At 42.9% G+C, this 16356-nt stretch overlaps 2 protein-coding genes across 2 annotated transcripts; both read right to left on the reverse strand.

The window, feature by feature from the left end:
- Positions 1-4536: 4536 nt before the first annotated feature.
- cdc45 (CDC45 cell division cycle 45 homolog) lies at positions 4537-9899 on the reverse strand (the record flags this gene model as incomplete). The annotated part of the gene is made up of 18 exons (XM_079221635.1): positions 4537-4680; positions 4857-4933; positions 5603-5721; positions 5863-5946; positions 6037-6175; positions 6268-6432; positions 6527-6625; positions 6770-6901; positions 7018-7137; positions 7244-7294; positions 7386-7447; positions 8136-8184; positions 8275-8333; positions 8411-8560; positions 8647-8784; positions 8913-9005; positions 9622-9681; positions 9849-9899. The coding sequence occupies 18 exons, from the start codon at positions 9897-9899 to the stop codon at positions 4616-4618; spliced, it is 1713 nt and encodes a 570-aa protein (XP_079077761.1). The 3' UTR covers positions 4537-4615.
- Positions 9900-13420: 3521 nt separating this feature from the next.
- On the reverse strand, positions 13421-16356 carry plpp5 (phospholipid phosphatase 5; the record flags this gene model as incomplete). Its single annotated transcript, XM_079221787.1, has 7 exons — positions 16251-16356; positions 16029-16137; positions 15526-15616; positions 15369-15432; positions 15157-15281; positions 14681-14851; positions 13421-13590 (listed from the first exon to the last, which is right to left on the reverse strand). Exons 1-7 carry the CDS (start codon positions 16319-16321, stop codon positions 13421-13423), a joined length of 801 nt encoding a protein of 266 aa, XP_079077913.1. The 5' UTR covers positions 16322-16356.

Here is a 16356-nt window from a genome sequence, read left to right on the forward strand (position 1 = left end):
ACAATGGCAGGGAGGAGAGCGATTCGAGGCACAACACCCCAACTGTGAGGGGCCACGAAGGGTTAAAGGTCACAGGGGGTTAGGGATCATTAAGGGCCTCTGAGGGCCGACATGACAGCAGCCGGTCTGAAGTGGGGATGTTTTTACTGGTTCTAACCGCGGCGGAGTTGGGAGAAATGTTTGTAGTTCACCGTATATTGAGCTCCTCCCACAGCAGGACGGGGAGACAGTCAGCTGTAGGTCTTTGTCTTTGTCTCCGGCTGTCCGGTAAAACTAATCCTATCTGGCATCTGGGGTTGTTAGAGACGCACGAGAAGAGTGGGACGAAAACAACTGAGCCTTGTTGGAGAGGGATGAGAGAGAAAGGGAGGTGGAGCGATTCGTCGTAACTCTTATTTCACAAAACTCCACCCAAGAGATAAACTGCACTCTCGACAGATTTTATACTGGCGGGGTGAAAAGAGTTCAACTTCAGTGGCAGTTGATTTCAGGAAAGGACACTGCTAAGCAGCAATAAAGTAATGGCTGCAATAGTCAAGCTGTGTCTACACATAACCACACCTCAACATCTATGACAACATCTAGCTTCTGTATGTCTGTGCAATATCAAAGCTCAGCCAGGAAAGTGCATATGGATATATGGTCAAATACTGCAGAAATAATCATTTAAGCCACAGCGTACATCCCCTGCAGCTCCACTCAGCAGCTCACCCTGAGGAGGGAAAGGCAACGCGCCCGTTTGAGTGGGAGGCCGCTTCAAAAATGCCGCTCTGCAAATCTACACATCGGCTGTACGAGCCCGTACCTGGGTGTGTGTGTGTGTGTGTGTGTGTGTGTGTGTGTGTGTGTGTTGGGCCTGTTGCATGCCACATTCCTCCAATGCAGAGTGGCGGAATAGGCAGCGGCCCCCACTTCACCAGAGGTGCAAAAGGGGGCGGAGCAAGGTGATTGACGGCTGAGAGGAGAAAGGCCGAACGATGGGCTGAACAGGTGGATCTCCTCAATCGCCTCAACCGACAGGTGCTCACTGGCCAGGTAACAGTCAGGGGATCAGTCTGGATCCCAACAGAGAGAAGACTTAAAAAACACATTGAGGAAAACTAAAACGCGAGGTTCAAAGTTCACTCTCGACCTCAGAAACTGCATTTGAGAAAAAACTATCCATTTAATATCCGCCACAATCTCCCTCTTATAAATGAAAAAGTAATGGAATTTAAAGTCAATAAAACAGCTTCTTATTTTACTAACATTTTAAATCTACTTTTTTTTAGAAGCGTTTCATGGACAGATTTAATATGCACCAAGTAACAGTTGTGTCGAGAAAATGTTTTGTGTTTATGTTGTGTTTGAATACCAATTTCATGAATGATATTTTTTTAGTAACTTGGACTTCTTGTTCCTGAAGTCAGAGAGTTGGTTTATACTCAAAACCTTTGTTCGCAAAAAGTGTCTATTTGTGCAGGTTTAGCATGCATGCATGTTCAACCATTGCCTTTGTGTGTTTGCATCCTTGCAATCAGTTGCTTTAACTTTTTCAAATATAAATATCCCATAATGCAATACCCACTTTACGCTGCTTTCCTGCTAAGATTCGCCCCACCGTCTTCATCATTAGCACAGTGGACGGGAGTAAGATCCGGAAAATAGCGGCCCCTATGTTTAGAATCGAGAATCTTTTTTTAAATTTTTTTTATTGTGAGGTATAAAAGAAGGATCGACACCTCCTAGCCATTAAAAAATGACTCTGTATTAAAAAAAGAGAGAAAAAAGCTGCAGCAGCCTGTTGGAAACATCAGAATTCAGAAGCTACATTACTCCATAATGACATGAGATCCAAGTCTTCACCATCGAAAGACTGACCCATGTGTAAAGAATGTGTAAACAGGGGAAATACCACGCCGAAATAATCGTGCATCTCGTGTCTAAAACACAGAAGAGATAAAAAAGGGATGAACAGCAATCAGGACTCTAAGAATAACCCGCCTCTCCGCCCTCGGTAATGATATAAATGAGACTGTAAACAGCCTCATTATGGATGTAAATAGTTCTCAAACGGTGGACTCAGAGGAAGCGGACGGACCACGCATTCATACACAATTAAGTGATGATGATGATGATGATGATGAGGCACACAAAGTCGACGCGGACCGCAGCACGTTTCAGTCCCAGTCAGGACGTTTCCCTGAAACACCCTCCGCTCTGTGGGTCACGATCGCATCCTGATGCTGGAGGGATAAGGATCTTAATCACCCCACAGAGAGAGAGAACCGGAAGGCCTCTGCCCCACTTCCTCCAACGGGCCCTCACCTTTGCCCCACATGAGCGCGCTGAGCTCAGGAGAAGTGAAGTTCATTACAGCTCAAATACTTTCACTAGGAGTCTGACTCGCTCCAACAATCACTTTCCACGAGTTGCGTCAGCAAAACAAAAGCTTGGATGCAGATGAAAAGCTCGTCATCGGGTTGGATCGCCCTCCCTCGCTGCCAGGCCTTTGTCTTCCATGAGTCGAGAGAAGGTTCCAACGTCAATTATGACTAATAGATGAGGTCCTTTTTGCCCACGGACCAACAATGGTGGCTCTAAACACGGCCTGTGGGACCAAACAACTAATCTACAGAACATTAAAATGAGCTTTAAGTGTTTGTACTTGTGGATCACGTCTTTTTATGAAGGTAGTCGTGTTTAGGCTTATTGGGTTTAATACATTCTTCAGTGTGATAAAGTAGCACTTAAAGTTGGATGCTAATCCTTTTTTTTTGGTCAATATTATTACGTCTACTCATACAATGATTAGTCCAATTGATTGAGTTTAGAGATTTTTCAGAGTTTCTTATTAAATCGGTATTAGGAGCAAAGAACTTGGGAGTCTAAATGTCGAGGAAACATGCTTTTAAATGTTATTTTTGTGTCTCCATTAAGCCCGTTACACACCGGGTCCTCTCTTCATGACGGGCAGGATACGGTCACCTCACACTTCCTTCTGTGCAGCTCGTTCAGCGCTGAAGGATTTGGAGTATCGGACATTTTTTATTTTTTAAATTTTTTTTTTTTAAGATTTATTTAGATTTTACAACTTTACAAGAAATAACTTTAAGGATACAATACAAACGAAAGATGGAAATAGAAAACAGCACAAAAAGGGAAAAATAATAATTAATAATAATAATAATTATTAATAATTTCTCAAATAAAATAAGAATACATAGACAGCCACAACAAATAATAAACACATTTGCACATCACCAGTCTGAGATAAGCACATCTTGGTCGGTTTAAGTCAGCATCGGTGCCAGTTTTTTTAATCCGGCAGAGCAGAGTCCAGTCCGGAAGGATCCACCATGTCTAAGACCGGTTTCCATGTCTTGACAAATCCCTTGACATTGTCATGGAGGGTGTGGGTCAACTTTTCCAGAGGAAGGACTTCCAAAATCCTCTTACACCAGTCGTCCGTAGAAGGGGAATCTTTAGAAATCCAGAATTTGAGAAGTCTTTCGTGCTATATACAGTAGTATATAGAAGTATATATACAGAAGTATTCCAATCAGCTTAGCGTTGCTGCTGCTCCTTGCACTGCTCACTTTAGCTGCCAGAACACATCGAGGAGGTGGAAGCTCCAGGTCAAATCCCATCAAGAAACCACTGCGTCCTTCACTTCTCTCCAAAATGTTTGTATCTTTGCACATTTCCAAAACCAACTTCAGAGTTACATTTACTACATGTAGGGGAACCGAGGCCAAGCCTGCCCCTCAGCAGTGGCGTGCAATGCAGTCTCTGTAGTATTTTAAATTGTCTTTCTTTATCTGTGCTACAGCTCAGAATGTTAAGTGTGTTTTCCATAATTGATGTCCAGACATTTTCCTCTATCTGACACTCCATGTCCATCTGCCACTGTTTACGAATGTGGTCAGTGGAGTAATTAAGATTCAGGACAAAGGTTTTATAGACATGGGAAGTGAATCTTTTTGGTATGGGTTGTGTGAGGATTTCTTCCAAAAAGCATATGTTTGGAGCATGCAAGATTTGGGGTATATAATGTCTTATTTGTAGATAGCGGAAGAAATGGGACTGTTGGAGAGAGTATTTGCTCTTCAGGCCCTCAAACGACTGCATTGCTCCTCCTTTGTAGAGTTTGACCAGCTGGTCCAGACCCTTCTCCTGCCAGAGCCTAAACACAGGGTCTTGGCAGTATCGGACATTTTAACTAAAATCTCACTCTGCAACGTGGAGTAAAACTGGTCATCCATGTGGAACATGGGATCACTCACTTAGAGACTGGCTTGAACACAACAAAACTATAAAAGGCGTGTATGAAAAGATAATAAGGAGTACCTGCTATTAATCTAAATAGCGAAGCCAAGGTCGTATTTATACAGGGTCTCTCTCATGTCTCAAAAACTCAAAGAAACCAACATTTAAAGAAACCAACTATGATTTAATAAACATGTTTAAAACGTAAAAATGTGACGAGGGACTCACATACAGACGGGAATAAAACGACAATATTACAAGCATTTAAAAGCAACAATAAGACTGTACAATATACACACACAAGAGTCATAAAAACAAATCGATGGAGGAAGTTCTCGGACCGGTGACGCCAACAAACGCCGCCGCCTCATGACAGGAGGGTGATGAGAGCGTCCAGGAACTTGCTCCGGTCCTCCGTCTTCAGTTCGATTACTGCAGAGAAACAAAACGCAGGAGAGAGAGAGCGAAGAAATGTCGTTTGTGTCCCGATGCAAAGAGCCGCTTGAAATGAAGACGAGGCCGCCACCTAGTGGCCGATGAAGAGACGGACATCTCCACATGCCGAGGACTCGGACACGGCGAGGTAGAAAAGTAAATGAAGGACTTACTTGAGGTGTCGAAGTTGTCGTGAAGAGTTCTGGAGCTGGTGCTCTCTGCGGCTTTCTCGAACGCTCGACCGAAGAAACTTTTAGAGGACAGAAAGAAAAAGTTGAGTTTTGGTAGTCAGGTAATCTTAAAGCAAAAACATCAACAATCCTCCGATGAGGAGACTTTTTGATTGGATAAAACGAACGGTCTGAAGACGTCGCCCTCGGACACGCAATCCCTTCTTCATACCAACAAAATCTTAATCTTTTTAAATCTTTTCTTTTATTTATTGAAGTCTAAGGAAAAGGAGGGAAATAGTTTTTTAAATAAAGGTGATTTAAATGTTTTCAGTATTGCAATATCAACTTAAAAACAGCAAAAGATATGAGACAAAAGTATAATTTTATTTCCAAAGCACGACATTACATTGCAGAAACAGAATACATAGAGAAAACTATACCATATATGTAATATTTGACAATTCAGTAGCAAATATAATAAATACAATTAAAAAAATAAATTATATATATATATATATATATATATATATATATATATATATATATATATATATATATATATATATATATATATACATACATACATACATACATACACTTCTGGGTTTTTATTTTACACTAAAATAAACGATGACAGTTTTGTAAAGGTGTTATTTATGAAGAATCTTCATCGAATCTTCCTTGCTTATGTTTTGGTAACATCCCACATTGTATAAAATAAATATATAAAAGAAGTGAGATCTTACTTCTTCTTGTCAGACGTCTCAGACTCAGGCGGGATTCCCACAACAATGACGGACCCCTTCTCCACGTCCTTGGGAGCCGCCATGATGAGGGGAAGCAGTTTGCAGCGCTTATTCCTCGTCTGAAGGCAACAAACACAAGTAACACACACACACAAACACAAGTAACACACACACAATGTCAACGGCAGTGTGTTTTTCAGAGCGGATGAAAGCCGTCTTCGCTCACAGTGCGATCCAGCTGACGGCGGCCGGGTACTCACGGATTGGACGAAAGCCTTCAGGAGGTACTTGCAGAGCAGCGTCAACGCCATGGGCTTGGAGAAGAGCTTCACGTCCGGCGTTCCCTACAGGAGAAAGAGCACCGGGAGGAAACAGGGGTTGAGCCGAGGCAGCACGGACCGGCCGTTGAAGACGCATCATTGGGACACTCGTACCTCCATGAGGTAGCAGTAGAGGAAGGGTCCCTGAGACACGATGAGGTTGGTGCAGATGCAGCTGGCGACCGTCTGCTGGATGGCCATCAGCTTCTTCTTGGCCAGGTCAATGCCGGAGTGGAGCCGGTCGAGGTTGCTCCTAAGAGGGATGAGACACCGAGCTCTTTCAGATCAGACTGTAAACATTTAGACACTTTTACAGCACTCGACGTCTCAAACGCCGCCACCAACCTGGACAGGGAGTCCAGGGCCTTGATGAAGTTGTCTCCGGCGCTCTCATCTTTCTCCGCCGTGCTCTCCAGCAAGGCAGCAGTGGCATGCACCATGTCACTGGCCAGGAAGCGGTTCTTGAAGCCAAAGTGAACGCCGAATGTCTGGATGCGGATGTCCTTCATGCTGACGGAGGAGGAAGAGGGGGAATAAAAACGTGTTTCAAAAAAGGACTCATCGCGTCAGGCCGACTGACAATAAGTGATTTCTGGATTCACACCCGTATTTATTGGAAGATTCCTCAATGACGTCCCTCAGGTTCTCTTTGATCGACATGTCCATGGAGTGGAATTTCTGCCTGACTTGTTTCAGAGGCAGCCTGTTGAAAAACAAAAATCAGCCATTCATACAAGTGAAGAAGCTCTCTCTCTCTCCATTTATGTTTTCACATACAAGTACATTTGTCCTGGCGGGAGGTGCATAACATTTAACAGTAAACAGAGTCCAGGCCGTGGTCCTTTACCCCATGTCAGCGAGGAATTCCTGCAGCTTCTTTTGGCCATTTAATGTCCACAGCTTGAAGTTGCATGACGTGTAGCAGGAGTTACAGATGCTCTCATACAGGGACCAGTGCTGGTAGAGGGTGAGACGGAGGCTGAAGCAGAGCGTTAAGGAAAACTCAAAGTGAACTCTGCCACTTAAGACACGTAGAAAAAGGTAAAAAATCTAAAAGATCCACACAAGACAACATGCCGGGTGATTAAAGGATACTCGTATTCAAAGGAGATCCTCATACAGTCGATGGAGAGCGAGTTCTCCTCGTCCTCGTTCCGGTGGTTATGGCGGGAAACGTGGCGCTGCATTGTGGCGATGTCCGTGACGTACTTCATACTGAGAAGGAACCAGGCGGACAAGAATAAATGCATCTTTCAATTCAGAGGTAAATTGATTGACGTGTCAGAGAACTTTGTTTTGAAAATACTGAAGGTATTCTTACTGTGTGATTTTATCATGAACCCACTGGTCCGTCAGTCCGATGACGGCCCACCTGCAAAGACAAAAAAACTAAGATAGTCCACATCTAAAAGTGCGCTTCCACAATTTTATTTTACATTTATTCTACAAATGACAAAGCTTACCAGAGCATGTCCTTGGTGTCTTTGGTCAATACCCACGCCAACTCAAAAAACATCATTGAAGCCTGACATAAGACACATGAAACACACGATTAAAACGTTTGCATCCTGGAATAATAACATAATCAATATACAGCTGTGCATAATTAACTCTCAACTGCTGTGACCTCATGTCACAACTATACTTGAAATAGTTGTAACAATGCATAGTAAACTTTATACACTCAGCGAAACTGATTGTGCAATACTGGCGCCATATTTTTGTGCCTTATTTTACAAGATAAAATAAGATAATCCTTTATTAGTCCCGCAGTGGGGAAATTACAGGATTACAGCAGCATTGCTCACAAGTAAATAAAAGATCAAAATCAAGTAATATAAATAAACAGTAATAAAAAAAGCAGTGAGAAGAATATTAAATATACAGACTGAATACAAAATAAAATAAAAGCACTTAAACGTATTGCATGTATTAGATATTGCACCAGGTGAATGAATTAAAGTGTTTTCTTATACTATTAGCATTTATAGCAATGTTTTTTTTGTATTCTTAAGTCTAATTCTTTTTACCTCAAGTTTATTGTAATTCTGTGTGCAAGGAGGACCCAGCAAAATAAGCATTTCATTGTACAGAGTAACAGTCTGTCTTCTGTGCATATGACAATACAAATATCGTCAATCTTGCATGAGACAGACTTAAAAAAAGGTTTCCAGAGTAAAAAAAAGGACAAAAAAGGTAGTCAGTCTACTCACAGATGTCCCGTGATATTCGTACTGCTCATAGTCAAACAAGATTTCTCTCCTGAGAAAAGAGTGAAACATTAGAGTCAAATCAGAAAACTGTAACGTCCACATGACACAGCACCATTCCACCTCCTTAAAAGCAAGTCACCTCCGTCCCTCCCACTCCATCTTCGCCCTCCGCCTCTCGATTCTCCTCTCCACCGCCCCCTGCAACGACAAGCGCAATCATTGGAGTCACGTCGACGCTCTTCGCGGACGTACTCTCGTTCCGCTCGACCACTCACTTCATCAAACCTCCGCCGCTTCCCAGACGGCTCCGAGCCTTCCTCGCTCTCATTTCCAGAGTCGCCTCCCTCCCCTTCGTCTTCGTCTCGAAAGATGTCGTCGTACGAGGGAACGCCGAGGTCGTCGTCCTGTTTGATGAGCAGCTTTATCTGCGGGCGAGATGGTTGGGAGTTAAGCACAGGGGGGCGCGATTTCCAGAGTGGCTGTGTGAGCCGAATGGATCACGATGCGTCACCTGGGAGTCGTTGTAGACGTTGACCACATCTACGGGCCGGTGAGTGTCGCAGATGAAGAAGACAGAGTCATCGTCCGGCTGCATCATCTCCAGAAGGTCAACATTTGCCCCGCAGTTGATGAGAACAAAATACCGGAACTACAAACACACCAAACAGCGTGGTTATACACTTATAAAAGTGTATAAAGTGGCGTAGGGAGGAGGGGAAGATCAACGGTTCTTCCTTGCTCATCTCAGACGTGAGCTCAGGTCCGACTTGATCTTACCTGCTCTCTGTGTTCGAGGAAGGCAGTGCTGAGGTCCTGCCAGCCTGTAACTGGTACCAGTGTGTACTGGACCTGGTCGCAGTGGAACAGCACCTGGTGAGGAAGGAGACAAACACTCAGCAGGCATTCTTTAAGGTACTCGATCAAATCGGCAGTAGCACTGAGAGGATACACCTTTTTCTTCTAAATCAACATTTAATGTGTGCAGCCATTACTTTGGTCTCAGAAACATGCATTAGTTTAAACTTAACACTTATTTCCACGATCGTATGGTAGCAAACCATACTTTGGTGTTTTATTTTTACCTCTTTACTTAAGATTTCCTAAAACAAAATGTACCAAAACACTGGCAACGAGGAAGATGTTGGAGAGAATAAATATGAAAAATAAATAGTTTAATCAAACCCTCTATAGTACAAGACATACACTGTGCAGCTTAAACATGATCCCAGTGAACTGTATGTGCCAGAGATGCAGCTGGAGGCTTTTCATTAGCAGGTGGTCATGTCAATAAGCTTCAACAGATGCTGACCTCCTGACCTTTAATCAAAAGGTGCAGCTATGATACACAACGTAACAGAAGGGGTGCACTCCACATAACGTTACTTATATTTTAAAGTAAAACTAAATACTAGTACCCGGTGTTACTAATAGAGCAGTGTAGGTACAGAGGTAGCAGATGTTGCTAACAGTTAGCCGGGTGTCTTACCTGCAGTATTTTACAGGCGCAGAGGGCGTCGATGTCTGACGCCACCAGGAGAGCGACTCTCTGAAATAAAATGTTTGGTTACAGCTCCTAGATTATTAAATAAATTGCCTCTTAACCCGACTCTCAGGCCCGCTCAGTAACGTTAACGCTAGCAAACAACAGCGTTACAAGTTAGCTAGCTAGCTAACCCAACGTTACAGTCGCTTAGCTACACTCAAACAACTCACCTGGTTGGCAACAACTTCGTAAAAGTCCTTCCTTATGTCCGTGATAAACATTTTTAAAATATATTTAAAAAAAGAAGCTTTTAAGAGGAGGACAGACCGGGTAAAATAACGCTAAAACGGCATGAACAGCGGTGTTGTTTTCTTTTGGGGGGTTTGCTGTCAGACACAGAGCTTTCTTCGCTGTTCATCGTTGGAAATATGGCGCCAAATCCGTACGTCACATCCGGGTCCCATTCCAACCAATCAGTGCAAAGCAACGTAGATCATATGTTCAAGACCACGCCCACAAAATGAAGTCAACAAAGCTGACTACCAAAAATACTTCAGACTGGTTCCTGCGACGTTATTTCCGGTACTTGTACTTTACTCGAGTATTACATTTTCTATGGTACTTTATATTTCTACTGCTCCACATTTCGTAGATACACGTACTTTTTTCCGCTACATTTATCTGACAGCTTTAGTTTGACTTTGTACAATAAATTAATACAAAAATATCAACTTCTAATTATGACATAGTATCATGGGTCAGTATATAAAGTAACTAAATAATAATAATAAAGTAATATAATATGTATGATAATGAGTACTTTTAGTATTCAAATACATTAAGTATATTTTGCTGCTAATACTTTTTTAGTTTACCTGAAGTAAAAATGTAATGCAGGACTTTTACTTAGCCCAGAGTAGTTTTCCACTGTAGTATTGCCATTTCTACTTTTTAAACTATCAGAATACTTTTTCCAGTATGACTTGATCCCCTAAAAAAGCAATCCCATATTGAATGTTAAAACTATTGCCATTGCTTACTCCTAAACATGACATGGAAAAAGCTGCAGCAATACATCTCAGTGTCTAAACTGGTCCCTGTAATCATCACACATTTCTGAGAAGAAGAAAAACACGCAAAGGACAGTGTGTGTATTGCAAGATTATTTATAAACATCGTTTCGTGTCCCCAAAAGAGTCATTGAAAGCATCACAACATGTACAATCAGGATACGGTTTCAGCCCGAGCGGCCGCTATATGGTCCAACAAGCTAAGGCAAATGATGATGAGCGTGACGTAAACAAACAAACAGGTTTTTTTAGTATCGTCCCGACACGAACAGAAGATCCGAAGGAGTCCAGACATAATCTAACAACCTGGTGCCGTGTTCATGAATTTAAAAATCACATCAAATCAATAGAAACAGATGGAAATGTGAGGATTTGGAAGGAAGTAGTGAATAACATATGTTGCTAATTAGCTGTGAAACATGCAGGATTTTCTAATGGACATTGGTTTTGTCTGAAAGACCATTCGAGAAAGCTAAGTGCCTATTTTCATTAAATAACATGACCACATTAAAACATAAACAAAGAAGTATTCAAAATTCAAGTAAACTCCTACATGCCCCCAAGATTAAATACACTTACATGATCTCATAATCTCACATTTAGTCTCTCTGTTGTAACTTTGACATGTTTTTGCCCAGACATCTTCACATTTGACCCCATCGACAATAAAAACATATGGAAAAGTACATAACGTTTCGTTTTTTTCTGAGGTAAAGAAAGGCAGCATGCCACATTTTAAATTAAAATAAAAAGATGTCAAGATTTAAAACAAAAAGTTGCATTCGCAATGTGACAGTAGAGCTTTACGCCGTAACATGCAGTACACGCTTCATTCCTTCACGAAGGGGAACAAAGTAGTGTCGAGAACAAAAAAGGCACACAGTCATCCGTTTGGTCTGAAACCGGCTGCGAAAGTGTCCTGGACCCTGCAACGCTCCGGCTGCTTTCACACACAAACAGAAACATGCAGATGTTTGGTCGCGTCTCATCTTCCCACCTGCACAAACAGTCACGTCAGCGTGACATTTTAATGTTTTTTTCCCCCCCTCCCCCAATCGAAAAGTAACCATACGAACACAACGGAAAGATACAAAAATTGGATTTAAAACAGAAAGACCCCCGAATAAAAGAAAGTAAAACATAACTGAATCCGTCTTGAGCATTCACAGTCTGAAAATGAAAGTTGATGAAAACTACGTGCCAATAAAACTATTAACAGGATAGAAAACCTGACCAGCAGGAGCACTGAGAGGCTATAGCACCATCACCTGGAGGAGGCTCCAGTCTGACCTCGCTCAGGTTCATCAGAAGGATCCGCTTCCACCCCCGATTCTGGTGAACCGTCAAACTTCAACACGTGTTGGCAGAGGAAAGCCAGACCTGCAGTGAACTCGAGACAACTCGCGAAGGTTCAAAACGTTCCTTTACAGTCATGTGAGCGGATGCAAAACTGGGATTATTGTTATTAATAATAATAATAATAATAATAATGTTGTGTATCACAACGAAAGTACAACAGAGCAATGCAGAAACGCGTGAGAAGAGGCGAGTGGAGCTGCTACATCGGTCAAGTGCGTGAACCCTCCGAGATATTAATCAATGTGAACGGAAACATTCGGAATGCAAAATAGGACGACGGATTCAAAGACAGTGGAGATCGAAGACGTGAAGCTGACCGCGTCGGTGCCGTAGACTTTGTCGTTAATGTAAATGCATATTAGTCCCCAACAAATGCCTCATTTACTCCTGGTTTGAGTATCGTTTACTCAAAACTACAGTGCCCAGCTGGTTGAGTAAATTACTGAAAGTACAATTCATGATGTAAAAGTTTCACATTCAGGTCTCATGATCCCAACTGAACCAGCCCCCTTTGCTGAAGAAGACTTCGAGATGCAGTTGAAAGCTCTCCGTCATTACCAAGTGGATCGTTTTTAAGCGTCGACTGGAAATAATAATTATTTTCGTTGTCTAATATCTCAATTATTTCTTAAATTTAATAATTTAGTCTGGTAAACGTCGCAATTATCTTTTTTCTTCGGAAAGCTTAAAATTGCTCCTTTAGTCTTTTTCCCCCCCAACAATAAAAAAAGCAGACACATTTTCACATTTGAGGAGCTGCAACCACCGAGTGTTAACCGCCATTGGTTGATGAATAAAATAATCTAAGAACATAAAAGATTGATTAATTATCAAAAGCATTGCAGATTAACTCCTGGTTGAGCTCAGATTCTTTTCCCCATATATTGTTTCCTGAAAAGGTCTGAAACGAAACACCAATGCACGGACGTCAAACACTGAAGACATTTCCTCAACCTGCTTCATCACCAGATAAGTTTCCCTGCATGAGAGAGTGACTCGCGGCCGCCCAGCCGGTGTTTGATAGGGAGGAGACGATTAGAGCTGAGCTTGTGTTGTGAGCACCTAACGTCATGTGATCCAGAGGCACAATACACAGAGTGTGTGTGTGTGTGTGTGTGTGTATGTGTGTGTGTGTGTGTGAGTGGAGCTGGGCCTTATGGAAAATAATAAACGTGAGATATTCACCGGGCCCTCCAACGCTGAGAACTTTCATATGAAATACGACATCCATTTGGTTTAGAGACCCGAACAATGCAACTGTGTGTGTGTGTGTGTGTGTGTGTGTGTGTGAGAGAGTGAGAGAGAGAGAGAAGAGGAGGAAACAATAGAACTCCAAGGATTCCCAGATGACAGCAGTAGCAGTAACGGCTGCTCTACAGCGGCAGGATGTAGTTGGAGTTGGCCAGCTTGCGCTCCTGCGCGGCGGGAACAGTCTCTCGGTGACGCAGAGCGCGGTGGCAGTCGCCGTCTCGAAGAGGAGGGAAGTGCTGTCGGTAACACAACCAGGCGAAGGAGAGACCCAGCAGGGAACCCACCAGCACGTCTGCATGGGGAGGAGAGGAGATGAGGAGCGCGTACGAGGAGGTTCACAGTCTCACATGAATGCTTCTATAATAACAAGATAACTGGGAGAATATCAAGCCTGGGAGAGGTGTTTGAGGTTATGAGATTTAGTTTACGAAAAAACAAGCTTCAGTTTATTTAGTTATTGTCATACGCACAATCATTGCTCTAGAGTAATCCTTAAATATGTATAATAAAAGAGAATCTTAGACATAAATAGTGTGAGTTAAACTACAGAGATAAAACAATAGATGGACACAGTGTCTTGACTTGTTCCCCCAGAGGAATAAGGGGTTCAAATCGGACTTTCACTGAGCTCCCAAATCCTGAGATACTCACTATTTAATGAGCATCAACACATATTGATGTACAACCATTTAACAAAAGGTGGGAGATACATTTCTGAGCAGCAGCGAGGACGCAGAGCTCCGTGTTGTTTGTATGCGTACTGACGGGGCACCTCGTGTTTTATTGGAGAGGTCGTGGGAATATGAGACAGAAGGATACTAGTGTCATAAATTTGAGAACAATGTGGATATTAAGACCACATGCAAATATTTGAATTGTATTCCTTCCTGGTTGAGTTAATGTATGACAGATAAAAAGGGGAAACACTGGTTTCTTTCTTCAAAATGAGCTTGCAGAGTGTCCTTATAATATGGACAGAACTGCACGTATGAAGGTACATTTGCAGCTTTTTTATTCTGAAATCACTTCAAAATGTATCAAATTTAAAGAGTTTTGTATTAGATATTGAAATAAAATAAATCAGAAGATGTAACTGCATGAAATACATATTGTTACCAAATGGTGGCTGCATTAAAGCAAACAATAATAATAACTCCATATAAACGTTATGTTGAATGTCACAGGTTTGTCACCATATTGAAGCGTTGCAGAATTATGTGCCAAAACCTGTGCATGAAAAAAAAGAAAGAAAGAGAAAGGCCACTAGTGTGGATGAGATTAATACTGCTATACATGTTGTTGGGCGTGGCCTACAAGGAAACAACAACTCTCGTATCGTCACATTTCTTTGGGTTTTTACATGATAGACATGTGACTCTGACCTTGCCAGTGGTGTTTGTAGTCGCAGGTCCTGGAGAGGGCGATGGCGGTGGCGAGGAGCAGCGGCGCGAGGAAGGCGCACAGCCGCCACGCTCTGCCTTGGCCCGCCGTGCTGAAGCAGCGCAGCTTTCCCGCGACGTACAGCGCCGTGAAACCCAGACCTGCGAAGGCAACTGGGGTCGAGGAGAAAGGGAGGACAGGGCGATCAGAGCCAGAGGAGTTTTTTTTTTTTATATATACACAGAATCACAGAGAACACAAAGAGAAAACAACAAAAAGAGGCGAGGTAAAGAGTATAGATGGAGATTCTCTCATGCTCGTGTAACTAGATAAGAGCCTAGAGGCTAAAATACACTTATATGCATGCAGCACTATCCTTCCCACTTTGTGCTTTCCTTGTTGCCTGCGGATGAAAATGCAACAGCTACAGTCTGAGGCGTTATTATTGAGGCGCTATCGACCGTAAAAAGACCCTTACAGGAAGAGTGCCCGCTGGGAAAGCTCTTCCTGCCCTCCATGACGGCATCTGGGTCACCGCTGCAGCGCATCTCCAGGTTCATCTGACCGTCTGGGAAACAGCGGTAGAAGAAGTCGGGCCGTGGCCTGATGAGAGGGACAAACACAGAGAGGCCAGATTTAGGCTTTTCATCCACTTCCATATCACTTGCCATGTTTGTGTACAACGTTTACCTGCCAACAATGAGTTTGATGACGTTGGTGAAGACTCCGTTCAGCACCAGAGTCAAAGTCACAGCTGGGTGACAAAAGGAGACGGGACTGAATTATGAAAATGATTAAATAAACCCCCACAAAAAAAAAGCGTGACGCCTGTACGCAGCCGTCTTACCCAGCGAGGCCTCCTTCAGGTCTCCTCGCTCTGTCGTCTTCTGGAAGGTGAAGACCAGGATGACAATCAGTGGAGTGAAAACCGCCACACTCTGATCAAAACAAGAGGAGAGGATGATAACTATGGTATACATATTAATGACAAAAGATTGGATTTGATTGCTTCATCTTGATACTTTTTGTCCGCAATTCACGCCACAAATTGCTTACATTACTACAAATATCACAATTTGGGAAAAGCACACGTTTAGATAAACCTTTCAGGCAGCCACTGGCTTTCGTTTATTTCCCTACAGGAAGTAAAGGAACGTTGGACTTGTTTGATTCAATTCAAATATATGGCAAGACTGTAAGCATGTCACTTGTTTTGGAGAACAGAGATGACAACTGTGATTAATGTTAAACACATTGTTTGACTTGTCGTCAGGGATGAGGTACGAGTGGAACAAACTGGACCGGGGGGTTTACCCCGGTGACCCACTTGAACTCAGACATGTTACTTACAAACATCAGAGTGGTCGGCACGTGGTCGCTCCCAACGCGATGGAATTTATACAACCACATCTCCTCTGGCTGGATCTCACGGTAGAAGGGAGAAAGCTGCTCCGTCACTCTGCACACAACAAAAAAAGAGCAGAGTTTGCTTGCGCGTCATTAAAAACAACGCCCGCCTTCTTAGATGCGCGGATCCACGAAGCAGGGATGCAATCGAGTGGAAGTACTTACAGGAACACGAGCAGCAGCGCCAGCCGGATGGAAATTTCCGACAGGAAACCACGAAGCAGCCTCCTCTTCATCTTCTTTTTCTCGGAGTGGACTTCAGTCGACAGCA

This window comes from Taurulus bubalis (assembly GCF_910589615.1).
Source record: "Taurulus bubalis genome assembly, chromosome: 8".
In the NCBI taxonomy this organism is placed as follows: Eukaryota; Metazoa; Chordata; class Actinopteri; order Perciformes; family Cottidae; genus Taurulus; species Taurulus bubalis.